The sequence below is a fragment of the Ictalurus punctatus genome, chromosome 21, assembly GCF_001660625.3.
Source record: "Ictalurus punctatus breed USDA103 chromosome 21, Coco_2.0, whole genome shotgun sequence".
Classification (NCBI taxonomy): Eukaryota; Metazoa; Chordata; class Actinopteri; order Siluriformes; family Ictaluridae; genus Ictalurus; species Ictalurus punctatus.
This window is the reverse complement of record NC_030436.2, coordinates 19,840,001-19,858,570: the sequence shown is the minus strand read 5'-3', so window position 1 is coordinate 19,858,570 and position 18,570 is coordinate 19,840,001. Positions and strand designations below refer to the sequence as shown.

General features: G+C 40.1%; 1 protein-coding gene across 1 annotated transcript in view; it reads left to right on the top strand.

The window, feature by feature from the left end:
- The first annotated feature begins 2,572 nt into the window (after positions 1-2,572).
- cacna2d3 (calcium channel, voltage dependent, alpha2/delta subunit 3) overlaps positions 2,573-18,570 on the top strand; it is a 48,107-nt gene continuing 32,109 nt past the window's right edge. Inside the window, exons 1-6 of the mRNA XM_017449976.3 lie at positions 2,573-2,924; positions 5,968-6,049; positions 9,842-9,958; positions 13,565-13,624; positions 16,405-16,567; positions 18,418-18,549. Coding sequence (XP_017305465.2) covers positions 2,806-2,924; positions 5,968-6,049; positions 9,842-9,958; positions 13,565-13,624; positions 16,405-16,567; positions 18,418-18,549 — 673 coding nt within the window. The 5' untranslated portion in view covers positions 2,573-2,805. The remainder of the gene's footprint in view (positions 2,925-5,967; positions 6,050-9,841; positions 9,959-13,564; positions 13,625-16,404; positions 16,568-18,417; positions 18,550-18,570) is intronic.

The window sequence follows — 18,570 nt, the reverse complement described above, 5'->3', positions numbered from 1 at the left end:
GGTTTTTAATCCGTGTCATGTGCGTATCAACCACCAGATGGCATCACTGTACATTGAATGCTGTTAATCACCAACATTGCTAACATGTACACTATTTCCACTAAATTTGAAGATTTGAGTTTTTCTCTAATTAACCTACAGCTGAACAGACTCGTGCTTTGTGTGTGTGTGTGTTTTTAAACACTGTATTAGATAAATATTTAAGCATTTAAGCATACACCGATCAGCCACAACACAACAAAGCACTGAGCGGTGAAGTGAATAACACTGATTGCCTCATTACAGCGATATTTATTAAGCAGCTAGTGAACAGTCAGTTCTCAAAGCTGATGTGCTGGAAGCAGAAAAAATGGACCAGCGTAAGGATCTGAGCGACTTTGAAAAGGCCTGAATGCCCTTGTAGAAAAGGGTTTATTTGAAAGGTTAGTGGTCCTACCGTTCAAAAAGGGACCAACCTGGAATGTAAACAATGTCTTTTCCTAACTAAAGTGAGTGTGGCTCACCTGGTTGTTCAGCTGGTGGGTGTTCTGGCTAACAGTACAGCTATCGCTGCCACCACGTTTGTGTAGCCGAGAGAGCATCCGTCTCACCACGCCAACGAAGTCATCGTTAATATCCACACAGCCTCTGTCTTTTAATCCTGAAAACCAAGCACAACACGGATAAATAAGGACTTTCAAGCACAAGGTTTACATTTTACTTTTTAAAAAAAAAATAATAATAATTTTGTCTGTCCGTCCATCATGTCTTTATTCATGCAAGTACACTGGATTCCTAAAACTATAACTGGCCGTATATATTTATACAACAGAGCTGCTGATTTCTCAGATCATTTTCTATAACAGCAGCTTGGACGGCCATTTTAGTTTGAATTTCAAGTCGCAGGTTTATATTAATCCACGTGTCTAATGAGGTCACGGTTCTACAGTAATAGCTCGTTCACATGGCATGCCCGGTCCACTTCCTGGTGTTGGTTCGAGTCGTGTTCTCGGTCAGAGAGTGATTTTTTTGATTTCCACGCACACACACAATAGATTTGTTTCCCCGTTTCCCCGTCACCGTACTTCTGACCAAAGAAGGAATTGAAATGGGTTTTATGAGAATCTTCTCAGCTGCACACTTCCCTCCGATAGTGGGGGTTTTATTTCTAACTATGTTCAGACCGTGAAAGCACCAGCAGAGGTACTGAACAGGCCACGTACACCTGTGCAGGTGCGACTCAGTACTCTGAGCTCTTCTGGACTCACAGCATACAGTAAGTGTTTGTCAGTTCTTTATCTTAGCTCACGATATCTCTATGACCGTGAGCTTTTAAATGTTTACCTTAATTTCCACCGATTGTAATGTTGTTTATGCAACGAAAAAACAAGGTCTAAGATTTTACTGGGGATGAAGTCACGCTCAGCTACGTTGTGTTAAAACGAGATCTGAACTGATGACATGAAAAGCCCAAGCAAATCAGCTGTGTTAAGTCAAATTCATACTTACAACTCCAGGACTCCAGCAGTGGCGTGCAGTGTCAATCACAGCAGATGGCAAACCGGCTGTTAGTGCGGTGCAGATCCGGATCGCCTGCAGGAACATTGACCGGGGCGAGTTTCAGAGGCTGACGCATCTGCTTGTGCTGAAGGGCGACCGTGATCACTGTAGAATTCTGATGAACAGCTGTTAAACACAAAAAACGGTCATAATGGCTGAGAGAACAATAAGAGATGAGAGAGAGAGAGAGAGACATTAGAAATACAGCTCAAGTCAAAATGTACATCTGCTGTAGATGCATATTGATAAGCTTCAAAGTTCACAAATTAACCGTTATATTTGATAATCAATGACCCGATGAAGCAGAGTTGCTGATACCGCCCCAGATTATTACTTTCCTATAACAGCATCTCAAGAAATGTTTTATTCCTCTTATAACACAGCAATCTGTCAAATGATTACGATTTTTTTCTTTCATTTATAGTTAGGCCCAGTTACACGTAATATCATGAACTCCTGTTCTCACTTACGCTAGGGCAGCTCTAAGCTGTCGGTCCCTCACCGGCCTCTCTTTATTCATCTCTCTTGAAGTTAACAACACAAAAACACTCCACAGCTTGTCACCTTAAAGCGTAAACTCATCAGTCCTGAAGAGGTCTGGAAACCTGCCGACTGCTTGCTACGAAGCTCTGACGCTAGAGACTCCTTACTCCTTACATGGATGTTCAATAAACGTCCCCTAACAGAAATGTTCACCACCGTATATGTGTGTACATGTATATACACTCTGAGCAAACAGTGGTACTAAACAGTACATTTTTATTGCCACTGAAGCAGGGATGCAAACCATGGAAATCATGTTTAGATGTTCTCTATGTGCAGATACATGTTAAAGATTACAAAAGAGGTCGCCTTCAGGGTCCCACTGCAGCACTTACACGAAATGGTACAGTTTAGTATTTACTATTTTTTTCTGAGAGAGAGAGAGACAGAGAGACAGAGAGAGAGAGAGAGAGAGAGAGAGAGAGAGAGAGAGAGAAAGAGAGAGAGAGTATAGCAGTGATTATAGAAACAGACGGATGCTGAACGCTTCATTTGACTCTTCACCCGCCTCCGTTCTTCTGTCCTCCGTTTCAACCGGAGAAATTCTCCCCTCGGTCCATGGACAGCTCGCTCATTTCCCTCCGCTGGAGAAGAGCTGGTGAGCTGTGTGACAGCGAACCGGTGTGGAAGAGCTGAGTACCGGAGAGAACGAGACAGAGAGAGAGAGAGAGGGAGAGGAAGAGACAGAGGAAGAGAGAGAAAAGGCGACGGAGCGGTGAAAAGATGCGGCGGCTGCGGAGCGGTCTGGAGTTGCGCGTGCGCCCGGTGCTGTTCTTGCTCGCGCTGTGCTCGGCGGCGGCGGCGGCGGCGCGCGGGTCACAGCACGGCATCCCGCTCGGAGTGTGAGTAGGACCAATTACGAGCATTACGGCGCAAAATGATCACGTAGACCACACCATCACCTGAAAATAATCAACGCGCGCGTTGGAGAAACCCAAATCCGCCCACCGCCGCTACTCAGTGACCGGCTGTGTGTAGAACACCGAACACGCAAAAAAAAAAGAGTGCTCGGTGCGGTGGTGTGCGGGATTCTGGACGGCTTCCGCTCTGGAAATGCGTTTAATAACTGGAAATAGTGAAATAGTGTGCTTAGTGTTATTGGTATTATTTACAGAACTAACGAAATGAACTGTAGTTTAGTCTGAACCGTGAAGTACGATTTTCTAAAAACGGAATTAACTCTTAATATGCACGCAGTCTGACTTATATAAACACGACACGTGTTTAACACCGGAGAATGCTCAGGGTGTATTAACACTCACATTTAAAGCCCTAGTGCTATCTTAGGGTTGCTAAGTATCTATAGTTCAAGAAGAAAAATTTCTTAAAGACAATATCGGTAAAAAATGTAGGACCGACTTACAGATATTTTAATATTTCCTTAAAACAAATGAATCTATCGGCGTCGAAGGTCTAATAACGGAGTTCACTGTTTTTATTTATCCCAAAATAAAAGGTTATCTAAAATGTATTTAATCTGTTCAAATGTTTTTGGATGAATGAGAGGATACATTTCATTTATTCAAATTAAATTGTAGGTTAAAATAGGTTAAGACACCCCGCTGTAACCTATTTATTAAAGTTTTACATTGGAAAAAAGCTACAAATTATTTTATTATTATTATTATTATTATTATTATTATTATTATTATCAATATAATAATAATAATAATAAGAATTATTATTATTATTATTATTATTATTATTATTATTATTATTCCACACGAGATTTGAAGCAACAATGAAAATGACCACTAATCCGCAGTGTTCAGGATTTTGCACACTTATGCACATGAATGTATATATGTATGTATATATATATATATATATATATATATATATATATATATATATATATATATATATATATATATATATAATAACACTTTCGTGGTAAAAATCGAGTTCATTCGTTCATTCGAGTTTATATATATATATATATATATATATATATATATATATATATATATATATATATATATATATATATTAGTAAAATCGAGTTCATTCGTTTGAACACAATTCTCCTCACACATACGGCTTCATGACAGATAAAGAGTTGAGGTCTGAGTTTGTATCTGCACCTGAACTACACCCTGAAATGGTGCAGTTTCTGCTCATTTAACGCGGTAAAGATCTCCAGTGCCACTTCACAGCTGTCAGGAATGAACACCTCCATTCAACACCGTGTTCAAAAAATAAATAAATAAATAAAATAAAATAAAATAAAATTTAAAAAAGCAAAGAAATGTGTTACAAAAGAATGTAACAGACCGTATAACCATTTTCCTTTCTGTTTGCGCGGAACTAAACGACAATAAATCCGAACAAAATGTGCGTCTGACCTGAAATGTGGAGCTTAAAACAACAACAATGCAACAATCAAACAAAATACACTACAAAACATCAGAAATTTATCATTTAACCTTCGGAGAGAAAAACATGTTCGTGAACTTCAGACCTCCAGGAAGGTTTCCAGGTTTCCTCTTGTAACTGGGATGATGATGATGATGATGATGATGATGATGATGATGAGCGTCAGAACTATTAAACCGGCTACTAAATAAACTGTATATAATAATACTGTATAATAAACCGTGCATGTTTGTGTAGGCCCACTGTAAACTGTCAATAACACTAACTAACTGTCTAGAGTTTATCCTGATCTCCTTCACCTGCTCTGACTGCACCAGGGGTGTTAATTAGCTACTTAGCAAGATTATATTTTGTAAATATTTATAGTTATTTGTCCTTTTGCGAGCCTGTTCAGGCTATTTGATAATGCTAAAAGCGGACCAGTCGAGCTAGCAGAACAGCACGACTAGCACACGTTACCTAACCCCACACTCACCTTACTTACCTTTAATATCGATTAATTCACGCAAGAAACCGAATTTCATCTCTCTTACTGTTCTTGTATGTGTAGAATATATAAATATATATATTTATAAAGGCATGTTGCTGTACTCTAGCCGAGCCGTCGCTCCTGTAAGTAACCGTTATTAGATTCTAACCGTCGCATTCAAGTTCAAATTCAAATTCAAAACCTGCTCGCGTGCCCGAGAATGAACTCTGCGCGAGCCAGCTGGAGCACCTGTTCACTGTGTAACGCGGAAATACAGCATAAAAAACACCACAAAGTGTCATATTTAGGAGAATTAATATACAGTTCATAGAGATATACTTCTACAGTCGTTGGCTACTGTATTAGGTATGAGGGTTAGTCAGACGAAAAGCTAAATTCGTTATTATCTGTTTGTTTGTTTGTTTATTGCATCATTTCTCGCAAATAGGCTAGATGTCACAAAAGTGTTTGAGGTGAAATACTGAAATAAAATAACTAATAACTATAGTAGGCTACCTGTTCAGTTTTGCAACTATAACCTGAATGTAGCTACTGCTTCTATAACTTGTGTCGCACTGTTAAGGGTTTCGTTACAATCACTATGTAAACTTTGCAGTTAAACTTATGGCCATTCAAAAAAAAAAAGAAAAAAAATGAAAAAGAAAAAAGATCAAGTCTGTTTTGGTGCATTTTGTGTACATTTGTGTACAACTTTTACTGCTAATGTAGGCTATGCTTTAAACGTAACCAGATGACGTCGTAGACTTATTTGCATAATGATGGAATTGTCATGAATGGTTGCATATCCACACATTTAACCTGAATTAGGAAGATTTTCTAACAAGATATTTAGAAAAGAACAGAACAGAACATGTTCCATTGGATGCAAATGCACACTCTGGGTGTTAATTCAACACTAGGGATTTTACTGTACAGTGACGTCATCCCCTGAATATCAGATGTTTTTTGTTTTGCTTTGTTTTTTTTTTTTTTTAGTGTTGTGGGTTAATGAACTGCTTTCCTTGTCTGTTTTTGCACAGGGTTAAACTGTGGGCTTCTGCTTTCGGTGGTGAAATCAAATCCATCGCCACCAAATACTCCGGTTCACAAGTACTGCAGAAGGTATTGTCTCTCCGCCAGCGTTCTGTCCAGAGCTCACACCATTTTCACTACAGAGTGCACTGTTGTGATGTGTAGGTTTGCCATTTTGTAGGCATGTTTTAAAAAGCTATGCAGATGCTGTGCAGTGTACTGAAATCCCACGATGCACTGCTATAGGTTATTGTCCAGTCATGGTGGTAGCATATCCATCTCTCTGTCTGTCTGTATGTATGTAAGTCTATCTACCTATCTACAGTATCTGTCTATGAATCTATTAGGGCTGTAATAATACGTCATATCGTATTGTTTGTTATGGGGCTGTCAATTAGATTGGTCTGCATCCTGAACATAACATTTGTCATGAAATTCTGCTTCGCAGAGGCTTGTGTATGGATACACCACTATTCTCTCTCTCTCTCTCTCTCTCTCTCTTCCTATCTCTAATTCTGTCTTCTTGCCTCACTATGACATTGTAGTCAAAACCCAGAATTATTAGGCGCTATCTTCTAGAAGATCACCTGGGATGCTGATAGGGAAACACTCTGAACCTGAACACACACAGAAACTCTGAAGGTTTGTCCAGGCGGATAACTGAAGGCCCTTTAAGGGTATAGAAGACAGCTCAGCTTTATATGGCAAATACTTTTATCCAAAGCAACTGAGAATTGGGCTGAAGGTCAGCCCTTTCTATCACTAGCCCAGAGCCTTAACTGCATCTTTCGCTCTTCAGTCTTTCTCTCTATCTGTCATGCTGTACTTCTTTTTCTTCTTTTCATCCATTTCCTTTTTCTCTTTCTGTCTCTCTCTCTCTTAATTCATTCATTCCTTTCTGCATGCTTTTTCTTTATTCATTTATTTATTGCTCCTTCAGCTCTCTCTCTCTCATTCTCTCATTCTCTCTCTCTCTCTGTCTCTCTCTCTCTCTCTCTCTCTCTCTCTCTCTCTCTCTCTCTCTCTCAAGTGTGATGTCCTGTAAGCACTCAGACACAGCACACACAGCGTAGCTTCAGGGTGAAGTGTTTTGTGTTCTGTAGCCTCTCAGTCGCTCAGCTGCACACAGACGGTTCGGTTGGAAAAGACTCAGGTGTGCGTCAGAGAGACTCAGCTGTTACCGTGTGTGTGTGTGTGTGTGTGCGTGAGAGTGTGTGTTCTGGTTACGGCTCATTACACACCGAGCTTTTTCTCGTCTCATCTCCAATTCTCTCTGGACAGAATCAGCCAGGAAAAGATAAATTGAATAACTGGAGCAGTGTGTAAATGTGACCCCTGTCACTCGACAAAATCAGGATGTTCCTTGCGATGAATGACAATATAATAAATATAACGATCATTAAAATGTTAGCATTAACACTTAAAAATATCGGCATCCCTGCACGATAGTTCTCTTCGGGAATAGCCTACGTAGGGAGCTTTTTTCCTTTTGTGCTTCTGAGATAAAAATCTGTACCATTCAGAAGATAGCAATAGGAAAGCTGTTTCTGCAGCTTTTTCTACAAAAGAATGTTTTCTATTCAGAGCCAGGACCCTTTAAGGATGCTAAAACCATTAATTATCCATTGAACCCTTAAAAAAAAAAACTTGAAGAACCCTTTTTTTAACGCATTAACTGGGTAAATGTGTGCTACAAAAAATTATCCTAATGAATAGAACCTGTCACACATTTATTATTTAGCTTGGTACTCGTACACTCTTAAAAACAAAGCGTTCTTGACGGATTGTTTAAGAGTTCATTGGATGATAAAGGCTTGTTCGCTTCCTCAATGATAGTAAAGCACACTGTTATAGGGTTCTACACAGAACCTGCTCTCCTAAAGAGACCCTGATAAATTTGACATACATAAGAGTATGCTTGTACATCCTCAGTCCAAAACCATAGCTGTAGCTTTCCCTATTACATAGGTTTCTAACCAGCTGGATGCTAAGAACCCTTAGTTATCCATCGAACTCTTAAAGAACAATCAAAGATAATTCTATAATTCTGGGTTTGAACTTCTGAGTTAATTATTTAAAAAAAAAAAACGATATTACAGCAATACAAGAAGATAAAAATTTGTTTTGTTGTAATATCATAGTAGTAATATCAGTTACAACACAATTTATATCCGGAGAGAATAAGACTTCTAAATGTTGTTGTAAACGAAGCAGATGCATCTGACAGCTCCTGAAAAACGGGGTGGCTCTTCTTCTCATTACCCGAGCCAGCAGGACGATCATGGCTACTGATGAAGGCCTGTGAATTACAGCATGGTGGAGGGATAGAGAGAGTGAGAGAGAGAGTGAGGAGAGAAAGGAGAGGAAGATGGGATGTGGGGAAGGGAGGGGAGGACAGGCGTGAAATGAAGTGTTCCACCTCAGTAACTCCCCCCCCCCCCCACCTCGACTCCTTCTCACTGTAATGGGATGTGTATTGTGTGTTCGGGGCGGTGTGGGCTCGAGCGCTCAGTGCAGGAACATGCGTCTGGATTTGTGGAGTATTTGTTGCTTTGTTGCCCATAAAAGAACAGAACAGATGTTTGCTATATTGTGTGTGTTTCGGGGTTTATGTGTGTGAAAGTGGTTTATTAAATTTTGTATAACATCTTTAGTGTAAAAATGTGCATTTTTGTCCAGGTGGTTGTGTTCAGTATGCCTGCACTGTGTTGAAAGCATGTTGTGTGTGTGTGTGTGTGTGTGTGTGTTCTGCAGGCTCAGCATTGTCTGAAATGTAGCTCATTATCCTGAGCCACCCAGGCTTGACGCGTTATTATCTTTCCCCCACATTCAGACTCCATTTCAATTACTCTCCGTCCACGTGTGGCTCAAGCCCCAAACCGTGTTTTTTTTTTCTTCTTCTGGTGCAGACGTCGACCCGCCCCTTGTCAGTCTGGTCTTCAAGCTATTGCACGAATTGCAGCAGCTTTTCAACCAGTCAGAGAGCTGAGGTTGTGGAGCCGGTTATCGACACTGAAGGCATCTCAGTTGCCGACCAGAGATCCTGACCAGAGTTTCAACCTTGAAACATCTGTTTTACAATTTCTACAATCTTTGGTTTTTGGTGTGATGAGATTTGGGAATCTCGGGAACAGTTTGCCCTTCGTGGTCCTCAAGTCCATACTCTGCTTACTCACCCTGAAATGAACCTTCAGCGAACTTGGTATACGATGTTATTCCTTCAGGGTTGCATTAGATCCTATCCTGAGAAAACCTGGCACCCTGAATGGGACATACTTGCTCATTCACACCTATTCCCACTTTAGAGTAGCCAGGTGGGAAGAACTAGAGTCTCCAGCATTAACCCATGAGGACATGGAGAGCGCCTACAGAACTTCCCGAACCCTAAACCCTGAAGCTGTGGGATGAACATGCTACCCACCTCACCTCCATGCTTCCCACAGGAACAGGTCATACAGTAGGCTAAACTCCCAAATGTATATGTATCTATTGCACATATAGTGCACTTCATGGAGTTTAGAAGTTATTAATTCATAGGTTGTGCACTTGTTCAGGAAGTCAGAGGAGATTTGGGATTTGGCCCAGGTCTAATCCAGGTCTAATCTCATTCGTTGTGCCTGCAACGTTTTGTCATTGATCTGTAAGATCTAATTTAATCCTGCGATATCTGAAATTGTATCAGGTCCTATTGCTCAGATCATGACAGAGAACACACACCCACACACACTCACTCACATGGTTGGAGATAAACTGTCAAGACTGTCTATCTACCTACATTTTTAATCTCTTTACCAGAAATGAGTAAACCATGAAGCAAAGTAATATTTCGGTGATATCATTTGACTTTGCCTGATAAGGTTGTTCTTGCTTGTATCCCTTCAGAAATGTAAGGAGTACGAGCGCACAGTTCGGATGGAGGAGGCTGACGGAGCCAAGCTGGTGCAGAGCATCTCTGAGAAAATGGCCGAAATGTTCCGCAGCAAAGCACAAGCCGCACGGGTTCGTATGAGCATTCAGTACAGTCTGAGTTCCTGAGTGAGTCTGAGTCAGTATTGGTGGTAGGGTCAGCACAGAGGCTGAGTTTTCCTAAAACCATCAAGGTTCAGGAGTGAGTCTGAACGTTTTAGAAAACGGTGTTCATGGTCAATCTGAGCCTTCAGTACATTCTTGGAGTTCAGGCACCAGTTTGGGCCTCTAGAACATTCTGTGGATTCAGGAGTGAGTCTGACTCAGCACATTCCATGAATTCATTAGTGAGTCTGGGTCAGCAGAGTCTCTGGATTCATGAGTTTGAGTTGGCAAAAACTCATGTCTGAAGTTTACCTGAAATACCAGTCCTGGAGTGAGGGGACTCTGAGCACTTTCCCTGGGTTCAGGAGTCAAGTGGAGCTTTCGGTATACTTTGGTTGGTGTGTGGGTTGAGTCTGAGTCAGTACAACCTCTGGGTTCAGGAGTGAGTCTGAGTCAGTACCACCTCTGGGTTCAGGGGTGAGTCTGACTCAGTACCACCTCTGGGTTCAGGGGTGAGTCTGAATCAGTACCACCTCTGGGTTCAGGGGTGAGTCTGACTCAGTACCACCTCTGGGTTCAGGAGTGAGTCTGAGTCAGTGCAATCTCTGGGTGCAGGAGTGACTCTGAGTCAGTACAATCTCTGGGTGCAGGAGTGACTCTGAGTCAGTACAATCTCTGGGTGCAGGAGTGACTCTGAGTCAGTACAATCTCTGGGTGCAGGAGTGAGTCTGAGTCAGTACAATCTCTGGGTGCAGGAGTGACTCTGAGTCAGTACAATCTCTGGGTTCAGGAGTGAGTTTGAGTCAGCATATTTCATAAATTCAGGAGTAATTCTGAGTCAGTACCCTCCCTAAGTTTAGGACTGACGCTGACTCAGTACCGTCTAAAGGTTCATCAGGAGTAAGTCTGTCAGTACTGTGTACAGGTCCAGAAGTGAGTCTGAGTCAACACGCTTGCTTGCACAGCCAGTGGTAATGTTAACACATTACTGAAACAGACTACAGTTCCTTTATTCTTGCACGCATTAGCATTACCCCTAATCACATGATATTATATTAGCTGCTAGTGTAGCATCTAACATATTTTTGAAGTAGGCTAGTGGAACGGATTAACTCTATCTATAGGGACGCAAAAGTCTTCAGAATCTTAACTCAGTATTTTTTAAATAACAGGTGCAATGACCCGTATATTAACGCTAACCATGCTACCACTGCTAGAGGTTATTAATCTAATTAGTAACAAAATGATACAGCTTATAGATAAGTACACATACTGATTATGAAGCTCATGTATTTACAACAATAACAAGCATTTCATTTCGTACATCTGGGCTACAACTGGATCCATCTGTCAGCAAGGTTGCAGTGTTCATCTGGTGGCAGTAAAATCCGAAATGATCGAGGGGGAAGCGATGGAGTTGGAAATTCTTCTTCTGCTGTTTCAGCACAAACTTAGGATATGTTTCAAAGAGTATATCATTTATGAAATTAATGATATATAAATAATATAAACCATTTATGAAATAAATGATATGGCCAATCAGCTGCTATGGGGTGTGTGTGGTCTGAGCAATTTTCAGTTAAAACGAGACACTGGAGCAAGCAGCTGTGCATTTCATTTAAAACTAAACTATAACGTCTGTGCTCGGATTTCAGACAACACCAGTCCATCCATTAGCTAGTTATTAACTTATGACACTCCAGTGGAGTAAAATATTATAATACACGATACATTTAGATACACAAATACATGTTTAATTCCAGAGCAGCTCTGTGCCTTTAATAATAATAATAATAATAATAATAATAATAATAATAATAATAATAATAATAATAATAATTATTATTATTATTATTATTATTATTATTATATGTACTTAGTTACTTATAACCTATTTGACTATACCTCTACTGCAGGATGACCTTGTTAATTTTTTTTTTTTTTTAAGTAAAATACGTTTCTCCTTTATTTCATTTCATTTTATTCCGCGGTTAAATCTGCAGTCTTTTTTTTTTTTTTTTTTTTTTTAGCGGATGTGTATAAATCATGGTGTATAAATGAGTGTGTAAACGTGTCCCCACGCCATGCTGCTGTTCCTGTCTTTATATCTGAATGTGATGTGTGTCATTGATGGGATAGAAATCCCGTTATCGCGGAGCCGCAGCGTCGCACCGGAATTACAGAGAGAGAGAGAGAGAGAGAGAGAGAGAGAGAGAGATTCCACCTGCAGAGAGTGTGTGTGTGTGTGTGTGTGTGTGTTGTGTGTGTGTTGTGTGTGTGTGAGCACCTCAGTACACAAACTGTAGATATTAAACAAACATCTACAAAACCGATATAAACATCAAGATGTAATAAAAAAAAAAAAAAAAAATACAATTTGTGCAAAAAAGCAAATAAATTATATATATATATATATATATATATATATATATATATATATATATATATATATATATATATATATATATATATATATATATATATATATATATATAAAGCCTTTTATATATAAAAGGCAATGTAGCTAGTACATTGTAATCAAACAGCTAGTTTGTATATTCTAACTCGGCCTTTATTTATTTATTTATTTATTTATTTGTTTGTTTGTTTGTTTGTTTGTTTATTATTACCAGTGCAATACCAGATATATATTCTGTTTAACTGGATAAAAGCTAAGTTTGAGGATTTCAAAGAGTTAAAGCTTTAAGCTCAGGATGAAAACAGTATAAATTCTAAAAGTGAAGGAGGATATTTGAAAGCTAATAAACACCTGTCCTTTTTTCAAATAGAGTTTTATTTAAAAAAAAAAAAAAATGAATACGATGCATCTTTGGTTTCTATGATTGATCCCCCCTCCACCATCTTCCTTAACTTAACAAGCGGGTAAATTATCCATGCTGGGAAAATAAAGGTTATGTATAGATAGTTTTTTTTTTTTTTTTTTTTTTCTTACAGGCTAATAACATGTTCTTCAAATCCGAACAACACGGTGACCAGGGAAATACAGGACAGGAAAGACTGTTCAGCGCTGTCATTTGGAATAGAAATAGAAAAATGATTTATCATTAAGCGTTTGCTCCAGAAATGGAAAACGTTTTAAAGGGAAATTGCAAATTGATTGTCTAATAATAATAATAATAATAATAATAATAATAATAATAATAATAATCCAGTTCCAGGTCTACAGTGCCTGGACTTTTGTTTACATTGCACCCATTTCCACCGACCCCTACTGCGACATTTTAATTTCTTGTCCTCCGGCAGTAACACACACACACACACACACACATACACACACACACACACACACACACACACACACACACACGCTAAGCAGACCCACTAATAGACCAGAGACCTCAATTACCCTGTAAGTAGGTTAAATAATTGTTTGTTTGATTGGATCACATGGACTTGTCAGGTCAGTTCGCACGAGTGTGATGCTAATTAGGGAATAACTGTAACACACACACACACACACACACACACACACACACACACACACACACACACACACACAACCTCAGAGTTTACCATCTGAAATATGACCCAGCCTCATGTAGTGGAGAGTTACACATGGTTTTCCCTTTGCAGAGGCTGGTGGAGGCTGCGGAGGAGGCGCACCTACAGCATGAGGAGAACCCCGACCTGCAGGTGAGATCTGCCTCCGGACATGTGCATGGCATTCAGAAAAGTCTGGGGGATATATGTTTTTGTTAAATTATGTTAACAAGCTTTAAAGTGCCAAAACAACCACGAACACACACACACACACACACACACACACACACACACACACACAGCGACATCAAATCTCTCCCACTCTTACCTTGTGTATAATAACCTATAAACACTATCCACTGAGAAGAAATCAAAAATAAACCCAGTCTGAAAAATGAGGTACTTCAGTGTCGCTGAGGTGGTACTCTAATAGGTCTTTTACCTGGAAGTGTGGCTATAGTGTACTACTTTTATAGGCTACAGAAGTAACTTTTAAATACACTCCATGCACCTGTCCAGGTACACACTAAAGCTGCACACGTGATGGTTCCGGTCCAGAGACACGGAATGGTACCCTTTAGTACCCTTTTTTCTGTAGTGTATAAACCCATGACAAGTAAACAGCTCACTGCGGTTAAATCACAACCAGAAAAATCTCCAACTCGTTTTTGATCCTTTAGACAAATGTCTACTATCAAAAGAATGACTCCAAGCAATAAATATAAATATAAATATAAATATAAATATAAAGCGCATACTGTATTTTCACCTCAAGCCTTTTTCCATATTATACACGTATTATCTTTTATAATAAAACAACCTTAACGTGCCTTGATGTGTGTGAGGGGAAAAAACACAAAAACATCTTCAAACGTTTTGTGTGCAAACAAAACAATAACCCAATAAATTCAATATAAATATATTATTAACTTTTTTTTTGCAGCTCGTTGTTTTCCGTGCATTAAAAAGCGTTTTTAATGATGTTTATTCTGATGAGCATTTTAGGATGTACAGAGGGTTTCACAGAAATGTTCGACCTAATTCGTGACCGAGCTGCGTGTAAGTGCACCCCGGTTTGACACGCAGTCTGACACGCACGCACGCGCAACACACACACACACACACACACACACATCATGGAGGTTTGGTTCGAGTGGGAACTCGGCAGCTGCACTGCTCCAGACTCAGGTTTAAGATTAATGACATGTCGTGTCCGAGCCCTAAATGGAAAATTCACCGGAGCAAATTGCATTAAAAAAAAAAAAAAAAAAAAAAAGTGACGGCGGCTTCCCTGGAATAATGAATTCGTTAATAAATTCTCTCCAATGTAAAGAGAAAAAAAATAGAAAGAGGTTCTGCAGGAAAATGACGCAATATGAAGCATGTCGCGCGCGGGCTGGAAATATTTCACTTTATTATGTTTATTATATTAATTAAAAAAAATTCCATGGCGTCTACTGCACCACTGTACCTCTGCTACAGTATCACTGTCACTAATCACCGACAAATACCTGTTCCAAACTGTCCCGAGTGAGATTTCCTCAAGAAAAGCATGGCACCATGCAGTCTTCTCATCATACATGGTACATTTAACTAGCATCTCTCTCTCTCTCTCTCTCTCTCTCTCTCTCTCTCTCTCTCTCTCTCTCTCTCTCCTTTAAATCAGTAAACATAACCTGAGTTAAACTGCACAAATAAAGCAACTTGGCCTAAATGAAACTTTTTTATTCCCTCGTCTGAAGGAAAGGTCATGTAGCTGGCCTACTTCATGCAAGAAAGCTCAGATGGACTAGACACATTTCAACTCTGTAAAAAGAATCAGAGTCAGAGTAAACAAATCATCAAAACAAACAGACAAACAAACAAACAAACATCATTACTACTTAAGTGCAACTAATACCTTAACATTAAATCAGTTTACCGTGCAAATGCACACGCAAATCCAGTTCATAAGCCACGCCCCCACGTTAGTATGCACGTATATCAGATCACGTGAACTTCGAATCTATTTTCTAATTTTTTGTTCCAAATTTTTTTGATCACTTAAAAAATAGTATTAAATTCGACCCCAGTAAAGTAAGTCAAGTGGGTTTGGGATGGAATCATTCGGTGCAGAACTGAAAGCCGTTAAATAATTCGAATCATTTTCTTTTAGTGTAAAAAAGCACAGATTTGTTTCCGCCATATTTACTGAACCACTGAATCATTTTTGTCAGTGTACCTGTTTAGTACCGTTATCTTCAGATAGACAGAGGGAGATAGACAGAGAGAGAGAGAGAGAGAGAGAGAGAGAGAGAGAGAGAGAGAGAGAAACACACTCCCTGTGCCAGCAGTTAGAGTACAGATCTGCTGTGTGTGCACATTTTCTCTCTCAGCCCTCTGAGCGTGTTACAGGAGCGTCGAGCCGTGAGATGAGCTGTCACTGCTGGACTTCAGGAGGACGACAGCCGTCTATTCTTCCTCGACTTTCCCTTACTCCACTCCTCCTCTCTTCCCTCCTCTTCCCGTCTCTCCTCTCCTCTCCTCTCCTCTATAGCCACAATTAAAACTGAACTGAACCGAATGCGACGCCATACACACCATCGTGGATCTGTCATCAAAAACATTTCATGAGCCTGCAGGTTTTTTTTTCTTCCCTGTTGACTTTTAAAAGAACCTTGTTGAATAATCCTCACTCACACAGCACTTTTCTGTACGAACGTCACAATGAAAGCTGGTTAAGCAACCGGATGATCAGACAGAAGGAAGCTAAGTTAATCCAGACAGATGTGAAAGATGTGTGTCCAGGTGAAAGGTGTGTATCCTGATGATGAAGTGTGGACAGCACAATGATCTGAAAGTGTCTAAAGGAAGCTATGTAATGTAGTCTTTCTGCTGCCTTTTAATGGATTTTGAAGCATGTTAAAGGTGTGTGTGTGTGTGTGTGTGTGCAGTACGAGTACTTTAATGCAGTCCTGATAAACGAAGTGGATGAGGACGGGAACAGCGTGGAGTTGGGAGGAGAGTTTATCCTGGAGCCAAACGATCACTTTAACAACCTGTCAGTAAACCTGAGTCTGAGCGTGGTGCAGGTCCCCACCAACATGTACAACAAAGGTGAGCAGGACACACAGCTCTTACCTTGCCATCACACCTCACAAAGTGACAGGCGAGCGACGGTTTTTCTGTGACACGGACCTGTGGTTTCAGCCATGTTGACATTTGCGATGGAGATCGTCTCCATTTTTACAAAGTGGAAATGAGTGGCTTTAGAACATTTCTTGGATTTCTTGAGAGCTTCCCAATTCTATGGAAATAGAAGTATGACACTGTCTTGAATGATCTTTGGGACCAGTCCTACACCGTGTGTGTGTGTGTGTGTGTGTGTGTGTGTGTGTGTGTGTGTGGTCCGACGTTTCTTCAGTTCCTCACTCACATCTTTAGCTCCTACCTGCAACTAGTTCCCTTTTACTGTCTGACACACAAATGGAAGAAAAACGAATATTCGTGGTTTAATCTTATCCTGAAGTAGCGGTTTCTAGCAGCTAGTACAGTCGAGCAGGTTTTTTCTAAAAAAAAATGTGTGTAACCCTAACCCTCATTGGCATTGAACAAAACACAGGCCACGCCCATTGGCAGCAGCAGCAGTCATTACAAAACAAACTAATGTGAACGTAGTGATATTCTCCACTTCACTTCCTACTTACGTTTGGTTTTGTTTTTTGTTGTATTTCTTAGCATTTTAAAATACATTTAATACATGCACAAGGGACAGTCAGGAAGTGACATCATTAACTCCCTAGTGTATATACAGGGTTATGTTTCTACACACATCATTCACAGGGATATGCACTTTATACATTCAGTAGACATAAAACCTTCACGCATAGTGAGAGATACTGTGTGTGTGTGTGTGTGTGTGTGTGTGTGTGTGTGTGTGTGTGTGAGATGTTGAAGTCCTGCTCCACTGATCTGGAGAAGATTAGCTTATCGTCAGCTCCCCACTACAGGTCAGTAATCACCCAGCGAGCGAGAGAGAGACAGTGTGTGTGTGTGTGTGTGTGTGTGTGTGTGTGTGTGTGTGTGGTCACTCCTCAGTGTCCTCTGTCACTGTAGTTTCTTTGTGTGTGTGTCTATAATGGTCTTTTATTGTTCGACTTCATTAAAGGGAAGAAAGGGAATGAGGTGATTACAGTCCTCGCTGTTGGAGAAAGGGAAATTAAGGTCAAAGGTCAAGCGTTTTCAAGAGGTTTTCCCTTCTTCCCTTTTCAGCGATGTTTACTGTTCTCCGTAAAGAGCCACGGCAATATACGACGACCAGAAAATGTGAAAAGGCTGGAAACAGCACCACAGCAGTAACAGATTTTGAAATCAGGCTGCAGTATTTATTATTCTGCACCTCAGAATATTGTTTCGTGTTTAGTAGTGGATGAAACCGTATTCTAGAAGTTTCTCTAAATGAATAACCGAACCGTCGCACTGTTACGTGGTGTCTAAGTGCGGCGGGAACAGAGAGTGTGTTGGGTGGAGGTTATATCATGACTTTTATTTTCCATAGTCTTAGAGTTTATGAACAGTGATACTACTGTAACGAGCTGCAGCATTACAGCAGTCACGTGATCTGGGGCGAAATCAGTTAATAATGTTGTTTAATGGCGCAGAACGGCCAGAACGCACTCTCTCTCTCTCTCTCTCTCTCTCTCTCTCTCACACACACACACATACACTACTGCAGGAGCTCGACATACAGTTCCTATGAGATATGCACGCATTTAAGTAAATGATGCTTACATGCTCAGTAGACTTTACAAGACTTTAAAAACATGTCATTTGCCCAGGGGTGCCAAAACTTTAGTACAAAACTTTGCCTACATAAATAAGCAAGCTCTTAAATCTCTGTTCAGCGGGTTACAGACTATGAGTAAATTTCTCCAAAACCCTTTTAAAACAAATCTCTGTCCTTACAGATCCTGATATAGTAAACGGTGTGTACTGGTCTGAGGCGCTGAATAAAGTGTTTGTGGATAATTTCGAGAAGGACCCCTCACTCATCTGGCAGTATTTTGGAAGTGCTAAAGGCTTTTTCAGACAATACCCAGGTATGCAGTGTGTGTGTGTGT